Genomic DNA, 9,177 nt, shown 5'->3' with positions numbered 1-9,177 from the left:
AGCATGTAATCGAACCAATAAATTTCGAAGCATGGTAGATCGAATGTTTAAAATATCGAACGGTTACAGGTCGAATTGTCTCTATGTCGAACTTTTAAGGTCGAACATTAAAGTTGTCGACCGTTGTAATGTAGACTACTCAATTTATCGAAGTTAATAATTGATCGACGTGTACAATGTAGAAGTAATTTTACTTCGATAGCATAGTGTTCGAAAAATATTATATCGAACACATTGTTATCGAAAAATTCAATATCGAACGGTAAATGCAAGAATTTACATTACATCGACACAAATATACCGAAAATAACTAAGTCGACTATCGTTACATCGATACATTGTTATATCGAAAAGAGTTCAATCGAAAGGTTTTAAATCTAATTTACACACATTACACCCTCACTCATCATTGTCAATACCCTTTTGGTGGGCACCCTCACCCCAGACCTGCACCCATAATGTTCTACCCGTCTAAATCCGCACTGTCCAAACTGGCACAACCCCCCCGTCTGTGCAGACGGCAAGATCAGTGTAGCGCCCTGCCTTCTAACGTCTGCATTTACCGTGGCACCACAAGTCCCACAATGACCTGCCAATGTTCTGCCCTGAACTCCCTCTCCTATTACCCCTCACCCATCATAGTCTATACCCTGTTGGTGGGCACCCTCCCCCCATAAATCCGCACTGTCCAAACTGGCACAACCCCCCCGTCTGTGCAGACGGCAAGATCAGTGTAGCGCCCTGCCTTCTAACGTCTGCATTTACCGTGGCACCACAAGTCCCACAATGACCTGCCAATGTTCTGCCCTGAACTCCCTCTCCTATTACCCCTCACCCATCACCACAGTCTCTATTAGTGGTCCCTCCGTCTCCCTAGCTGCACCCACTATACACGCCACGAGCAAGCACCCTAAAACACCCATTACTAGTTACACCATAGTTAATGTTTATATGGCCCCCAAAGCACTGTGTATAGATGGTTATTGGACCATAGTGTTTATTTGTAGAACTACATGTTCCATAATGTCTTGCCCTTACGCTTGCGATTCCATCTACCAATGTTTTTTTTTCTATGTCATTTTTTTTTTATCAGTTGGCAGGTGTGTGTTTAACCTTTGTGAAACATGTGATATTGTTACATAGTGTTGTTTCCGGACAGGACTTCATAAACAAGCAACAAACATCCCACTTTTTCCCGCCATCATACTGCGCCAGTCACGTAAGGGTTCTTAATGCATTTTTTAAATCATCAAATCAGCATGCTCTCAGTATAATGTGCTGACAATAAGATGTCCAATTAATACATAGCAATGTTATGATGAAGGGGGAGCTATTGTTTCCCGCACTTTTTACACTTTATAAACCCTGAACCTCCCGTGCTTAGTCGCCATTTTGTTGAGCTTGCTGCCTGGCTGTATTAGTTTGGCTGCTTTCTCATATAATTGGCTTGCGTACTTTGGCTTTCCAACTCCTGGAGGAGCGCTATCGTCAGCTGAACATTGTTTTGAAGACGACTGGAAGGAGTTGGGAGGAGTGACCGGACTACGCGGAGGACACCCATCTGCACAGCGGGAGACCCGTTGTACCCTGACCGGTGGATTCATTCTTCTGAGTGTAAGTGCTGAACTCTGTCTCTCTCTTCCTCCTCTCTACCCATTGACACTAGATTATAGAGGTCACCGCACTCCACTACACCTGTTTAAAACATCCCCATTACACCACGGGGATTCGCCATTTACCACGCCGTACCCCCCTTCCCCCACTAATATATTTGTTATTTTTAGCGACACCCCTCCTTTTCCCCAACACCACAGGGTACCCGGGGTGACACCACATACACCGTCACGAACCATGCATGTTTAAACTTCATCCCTAGTGCACGGGCATATTATCGGGGTTTAACCTCATTACATTACTACAGTTTTCTCAGCATTTTCTATAATGTATTGTTTGTTGGTTAATTTGGACCGTTATGTTGATGTTTGGCGTCTGGATTTTCAGTGTAAGGCTTGCTGCTTAGAAACTGCTGTTGGGAGTGAACATGACTGTTAAATCATGCAGTTGTCACCATGGCTGACTTTCTGTCTAGCCATGTTGACACCCGCCTCCTTCTGCAGTCATCCCCACTTGTCAGTCACCCATACAGACAGGATGTTGTTGAGGGGCCTGCTTTGTTTTTTTTTTGTTTTTAATTTCCAAATGTCTTCTGTATGGCATGATAAGAAGTGCTTTGATGGTTTCATTTTTTGCATTGCTATTGTGCTTCAAGTGATGTAAGTCAGCATGACAGGACAAAGAGGCGGGTGTCAACATGGCTGCCAAAGTCAGCCATGTTGACACCCGCCTCCTTCTGCAGTCATCCCCACTTGTCAGTCACCCATGCAGACAGGATGTTGTTGAGGCCTGCTTTGTTTTTTTTTTGTTTTTAATTTACAAATGTCTTCTGTATGGCATGATAAGAAGTGCTTTGATGGTTTCATTTTTTGCATTGCTAGTGTGCTTCAAGTGATGTAAGTCAGCATGACAGGACAAAGAGGCGGGTGTCAACATGGCTGCCAAAGTCAGCCATGTTGACACCCGCCTCCTTCTGCAGTCATCCCCACTTGTCAGTCACCCATGCAGACAGGATGTTGTTGAGGCCTGCTTTGTTTTTTTTTTGTTTTTAATTTACAAATGTCTTCTGTATGGCATGATAAGAAGTGCTTTGATGGTTTCATTTTTTGCATTGCTAGTGTGCTTCAAGTGATGTAAGTCAGCATGACAGGACAAAGAGGCGGGTGTCAACATGGCTGCCAAAGTCAGCCATGTTGACACCCGCCTCCTTCTGCAGTCATCCCCACTTGTCAGTCACCCATGCAGACAGGATGTTGTTGAGGCCTGCTTTGTTTTTTTTTTGTTTTTAATTTACAAATGTCTTCTGTATGGCATGATAAGAAGTGCTTTGATGGTTTCATTTTTTGCATTGCTAGTGTGCTTCAAGTGATGTAAGTCAGCATGACAGGACAAAGAGGCGGGTGTCAACATGGCTGCCAAAGTCAGCCATGTTGACACCCGCCTCCTTCTGCAGTCATCCCCACTTGTCAGTCACCCATGCAGACAGGATGTTGTTGAGGCCTGCTTTGTTTTTTTTTTTGTTTTTAATTTACAAATGTCTTCTGTATGGCATGATAAGAAGTGCTTTGATGGTTTCATTTTTTGCATTGCTAGTGTGCTTCAAGTGATGTAAGACAGGACAAACAGCCGGTCACTATATAAAATATTTGCAAAAAAAGGGTTTTTTTTTTATTGTAGCGCACCGCTCCTTGGGTGTGGGGCTGATCCTAGAAATAGAATAGCCGCAGTAAATGTGACATGATCATGTCACATTTACTGCGGCTATTCTATTTCTCGGATCAGCCACACACCCCACACCCAAGGAGCGGAGCGCTACAATCAACAAAAAACCCTTTTTTTGCAAGTCATTAACCGACCCAGAACGGTCAACCGGGCAGTGAAGCAGCTAGCACCGCACAAGAGAGGACAGTGCGCAGACTACCAAAAAACTTTAAATATATAAAATATATCAATGTTCTTTCTATCTCTATATTAATAAAATAATCCTTTATTTGCTAATCCTTTTTTTTATCATTTCAGATTCTTATTATAGAAATGTCTCAGGAAGAAAGAAGGCGCCTTTCTCTCTCTTCACAGGTAGAAGACCCGAGGCAACGATCACATACAGACAAAGAAGTTGACTCCGGAGAAGAAATCGTGAACCGAGGACCCAACTTCACTGATGCAGAAACGGAAACCCTCATCACTCAGGTAATCCACCACTTTATGCTTCAGTTAGGTACAGATGCCAGGAGTTCCCAAGCAAGATTGCCGAGCACAACGTGGGAAGAAATTTCACATGCAGTCAGCCACATCGGGATATGCCAACGAACTGAAGAAAGCTGCAAGAAGAGGTGGCGTGACAGCAGAAGAGCCACCATTGATAAGATGCGCAGAGGACAGAAGCTACAGAAGGTTTGGGAGAAGAAGATCGAAGAATTCGTGAAGGACAACCCCGAAGAAAGGCCATCAACCAGTGTAGAAGGTATAGTATATTGTGCATATTCAAGTCTGAATCTTAATGTTTGAACCTTATGGACTCTCTATGTCTGCCGCACAAGTAATGTACATATGTGCGCGCATTATGCTTTTTGGAAAATATTTCTAACTTTTTCAATTATTAGATGTACTGTTGATCCAAAAAGAAAATTTTGACCATGCGCTGCTTCTCTGTAGAGATAAAATCCAATTGCAATATCCTATGTTTCTAACTGTAATTTATCATTTCTCCAGTTTCAACAAAGACTCCTACGCCAAAGAAGACACCGAAGCAAACTACGCCTCAGAAGTCCACGAAATCACACAAAGGTTTGCAATGCTACATTAACACAACATTTGATATAGGCATCTACTATATTCAAGCTATATTAAGTAATTTGTTATGTTTCCCCTTTTTTTCCTAAGGATCAGCAGCAGAGCAAATGGATGAAGATGCAGCGGCATTCAAGCAAAGAAAGCAGCCGAAGAGATACAGAAAAACACACACAGGTGAAGCACGCTATATGAAAAAATTTATATTGTTGATGAAGCACTGTTATTCTAAATGATTAGATATGCTTATTAATATATGCTTACATTACTTTCTCAGAAGGATCTGCAACCGACTCCACATTGGAAGACACCACCCCGGAAAAGGATCCCACGCCGCGCAAGCATAGGAAAAGTTCACATGCAGGTGAAAAATGTTATTTAATTTGGTGCTCAAATTTTCTATTTTTTACTGAAATACAACATATTTCTGTTACATCCCAAAGTAAAATTCAACTAGCGCCTGCACTGCATTCCGTCTTTACTGAACTACAAATAATGTGGCTTGTATTCAACGATAACATGAGTTCTTCTAATATTACGTTGTGATCCTTAAGCAACAATATGCGCATTACTTCACCAAAACAGTGTATCCTTAAGGACGTTTTCTTAGCGCTTTATTCAAACATTTAGCAAAATAAGGGCTACATGTACAACACTTAACCGTATTGAACCCAAATCCTCCATTTGTATCCTATATCACTTCTATGACCTGAATCAAGTGGTAATTGTTAAATCTAAGCCCTGCTGCTTGTTTTTTGCATTTAATATGGCCCGCAAAAAAAATCAACATTATAGGCTGTAACAGCATTCAATTCTTTACAATTGACCCAAAAATATAAGCCCAAACATGGTCCATTTCTACTTTCCGTGCTAACAACTTTTAAAATCTAGTATGTTCATACATCAATATACCTCTTGATCAAGGTGAATACTGTCATCTCTCCTCCACCCAGCCACATGTTTCAACGGTGATAACTTATATGACCTTACATGTCCTGCACACTTTATTTTCATTGAACTGTCGTAAACGTCCAAATGGCAATGTCATATTCCACCAAACCTATGTACCATACCTAGCCCTTTGGTATATATACAGCTATGTGTCCAACATCAATTAGGTAACGGGATGTTTTATCTGTATGTATGTCCTGCTTTGGTGCTTGTGTTATTAGTTTGTTATCGTCTCTCAAATATCTTTGTCCTTCACCACATTCTGTAAAGTAATACTTTATTTAATTAGCATCAATCAAAACAGATTAGTAATATTGAAGAGTATAACTTTTGTTTATGTGTCAATTGTAAAAAGCATTTTTTTAATTGCCTTTCCTTTTTTTTATATTCAGGTTCACCAATGGTTTCCACAACACCAACCGCGTCGCAGATCACCTCGCAGACATTCGAGAGAGGTGGGTAAACTACTTTTTATGTTTTTATAAAGTAATTTTAGTGCATATTGGCTAGATTAACTTATTTGGTAAATGTACCAGCAGCCGTTGAAAAATCAAAAAGAAAAGTGTCATTTGGAACAACGCAGGAAAGAAATGCAGCAGACACACTGGACCTCACTGGTAAGCCTTGCTAGTAATCGCTAGAACAAAAGCTACTACATTTTCCTGTTCTACTTTGTCCAGATATTTATTTATCAATTTCCTCTGATTTATAGTCACACCACTGGACTCAAGAGGAACTGTTCCTCAGCTTCAGACAGCGTCCCAAGACATCGAAAGGCAAAATCCACATTCCCCCCTGGAACATCCACTGGAAGGTCTGCATCTTGCATATAATTATGGCAAATCTGTTAAAAAAAATAAATGTCAAGACTTTGTTTTTTGGTTTATCTTTACACACACTTAACTTGAATTTTTTTGGGATATTATAGATTCGTCGCAGCAGTCACCAATTCTAGAGGCTATGAAGCTATTGGAGGAAAGAAGAACTGAAGATGCAGAACGGAATGCTCTTCGATTTGACAAGATTGAACAGAGCATCAATCAGATGAATGCGAGCATCAATCAGCAAGCTGAGGCAATGGCAGCGATTCTTCAATCCTTCAAAGAAGTTGTGTCATCAAATGCTTCAGTTGTTGCACTCCTACAGACATTGAATCAGAAGGTTGATGACATGACCACAGCACAGAATGCATCGAGGGAAGGACCGGTCTCTCTCCAACAGATGAGTTCTCAACTCGTTGAATTCCAAGCCAACCATGCTGTCGACATGCAACACATGCAGCAGACTCTCCAGTGTATTCTTATGTGGCAGCAGCAGTCAAATGCCAACACCAGCATGATATGTACTACACTTCAGCTGATGACAGAAGAAAGAAGATCTTCAGCTCCACGACTTCAAGCTCTACAGCAAACCACACCATCCTCCACAACAATCGATCCAGAATGGTTGGCTCGGCAAGAGGAAGCTGAAAGGGCATACCAGCGAAGACACCACAGTCAAGGTACAATGGATCAGGGTGGATCAAAAACACAGTCAAGGCAATCTGAACCACATGACACACGACTTTGGGAGCGAGCTCTTCAACTGGAACGTCAAAGGATAGTGGAGGAAGAGCAGAAGGAAAGAGCAGAGCAAGCGGCACAGCGTGTCAGAGCAGAAGAGGCAGAGCGTGCCAGAATCACAGAGGCTGAGCGTGTAAGAGCAGAGAAGACACAGCTGGCCAGAGCTGAGAAGGAGAGGCAAGAACAGCACACAGAAGAAATGTGGACAAGAGCAACAACAGAAAATCAAGAGAGACTGCAAAGAGAGAGAGAGGAAGTCATAGCCCAGCAGAAAGAGGAAACGGACATGACATACCAGGAACAGCAGGCAAGCATGTGCCTGATGGAGATGTTGGTCACATCAAAGCAAAGTCGCCAGACAACACAGCACCAGATGGTGGACACAAGTGCAGAGGAACAAACTGTGATCAGAGGCCCAAAGGACAAGGTTCGCAGAATCCCCCAAGCAACCATGTCTCCAAGAATGGAAACAGAGATGGCTGTCCAAAGAAGCAAAGAGCTTGCAGGGAGAGTGATTCATGGACAGCAGCTCAAAGGACATCTGCAGGAGCAGCCTGTGAAAACATCTCCAAAGGTGAAGCACCGCAGACCCAGAGAGAAGGAGCAGGCGGCCAGACCCAGAGTGAAGGAGCAGGCGGCCAGACACAGAGAGAAGGAGAAGGCGTCCAGACCCAGAGAGAAGGAGCAGGCGGCCAGACCCAAAGAGAAGGAGAAGGCGGCCAGACCCAGCGAGAAGAAGTCGGCCAGACCCAGAGAGAAGAAGTCGGCCAGACCCAGAGAGAAGGAGAAGTCGGCCAGACCCAGAGAGAAGGAGAAGTCGGCCAGAGCCCCTGAGGACCAGGCGGCCAGAGCCCCTGAGGACCAGGCGGCCAGAGCCCCTGAGGACCAGGCGGCCAGAGCCCCTGAGGACCAGGTGGCCAGAGCCCCTGAGGACCAGGCGGCCAGAGCCCCTGAGGACCAGGAGGGCAGAGGCCCAAAGTAGCGTCTTGGAAAAGCCCTAATTAGACACAGCGTGAACGAAAGGTAATTTTTCACACTCACACAAACTTCATCTTCAAAAATATAGATACGTAAAGGTAGACATATATACATATCTAAACTATTATGTGTTACAGGTAATACAATCAATTTACTAATACGGTTATAAATTACACAGATATAGAAAAGAAGAAAGCAAAATCGTCAAGCTTCCAGGGTGTCCAGTCTGCACAGAGAAGAAGGCATTCCGGCGTAAAGCTTTCCAGTGAGGCGGCAGGGGGTGAGTTGCAGCATCACTGGGATGACTCAGGCCACACAAGAGCAAAGGAAAGGTTTGTAACATGCGTCCCTAACTCACCTTCTGTCTTTCAGGAAACAACGTTCAAACTTGCTCTGCACCTCTGCCACACTGAAGAGTCCATCCTGCATGAAGACACCGGCGGCGAAGAATCCAGACGAAAGGGTCCAGCCTGAGATGACAAAGAGCACAAGACCATGAGGAGGCTGGCATAGGGCTATGAAGTGTGCAACCTAGGGTAAGTTTCTAGCGGGGAAAGCAAAGAGGGGTTAAGCATAGGGAACGGGGGAGGAGGGAGGGTGTAAGAAAGCACAGGAATGCAAATATTAACATGTGTTTACTTATCTTTTTTTTGTGGTGGGGGCAGGCTACAAGGAGTCCATCCTGCATGAAGACACCAGCGGCGAAGAATCCAGACGAAAGGGTCCAGCCTGAGATGACAAAGAGCACAAGACCATGAGGAGGCTGGCATAGGGCTATGAAGTGTGCAACCTAGGGTAAGTTTCTAGCGGGGAAAGCAAAGAGGGGTTAAGCATAGGGAACGGGGGAGGAGGGAGGGTGTAAGAAAGCACAGGAATGCAAATATTAACATGTGTTTACTTATCTTTTTTTTGTGGTGGGGGCAGGCTACAAGGAGTCCATCCTGCATGAAGACACCAGCGGCGAAGAATCCAGACGAAAGGGTCCAGCCTGAGATGACAAAGAGCACAAGACCATGAGGAGGCTGGCATAGGGCTATGAAGTGTGCAACCTAGGGTAAGTTTCTAGCGGGGAAAGCAAAGAGGGGTTAAGCATAGGGAACGGGGGAGGAGGGAGGGTGTAAGAAAGCACAGGAATGCAAATATTAACATGTGTTTACTTATCTTTTTTTTGTGGTGGGGGCAGGCTACAAGGAGTCCATCCTGCATGAAGACACCAGCGGCGAAGAATCCAGACGAAAGGGTCCAGCCTGAGATGACAAAGAGCACAAGACCATGAGGAGGC

The 9,177-nt window shown here is 44.0% G+C and overlaps 1 protein-coding gene across 1 annotated transcript; it reads left to right on the top strand.

Annotated features, from left to right (window-relative positions):
- The first annotated feature begins 3,451 nt into the window (after positions 1 to 3,451).
- On the top strand, positions 3,452 to 8,450 carry LOC146005795 (uncharacterized). Its single transcript, XM_083145220.1, has 10 exons — positions 3,452 to 4,078; positions 4,327 to 4,401; positions 4,498 to 4,581; positions 4,682 to 4,768; positions 5,748 to 5,810; positions 5,892 to 5,972; positions 6,068 to 6,169; positions 6,284 to 7,940; positions 8,074 to 8,175; positions 8,268 to 8,450. Exons 1-8 carry the CDS (start codon positions 3,649 to 3,651, stop codon positions 7,897 to 7,899), a joined length of 2,538 nt encoding a protein of 845 aa, XP_083001346.1. The 5' UTR covers positions 3,452 to 3,648; the 3' UTR covers positions 7,900 to 7,940; positions 8,074 to 8,175; positions 8,268 to 8,450.
- Positions 8,451 to 9,177: the final 727 nt, after the last annotated feature.

This window comes from Crinia signifera, chromosome 5 (genome assembly GCF_055691185.1).
Source record: "Crinia signifera chromosome 5, ASM5569118v1, whole genome shotgun sequence".
NCBI lineage: Eukaryota > Metazoa > Chordata > Amphibia > Anura > Myobatrachidae > Crinia > Crinia signifera.
The sequence above is the reverse complement of the archived record's forward strand: the minus strand, read 5'-3'. Positions and strand labels throughout refer to the sequence as shown.

Excerpts from the sequence above, each read along its gene's own strand:
- LOC146005795 (XM_083145220.1), top strand. The coding sequence starts at position 3,649 with ATGTCTCAGGAAGAAAGAAGGCGCCTTTCTCTCTCTTCACAGGTAGAA. Across the intron at positions 4,402-4,497 it reads GTCCACGAAATCACACAAAG|GATCAGCAGCAGAGCAAATG; the intron begins GTTTGCAATGCT and ends TTTTTTCCTAAG. Across the intron at positions 6,170-6,283 it reads CCTGGAACATCCACTGGAAG|ATTCGTCGCAGCAGTCACCA; the intron begins GTCTGCATCTTG and ends GGGATATTATAG.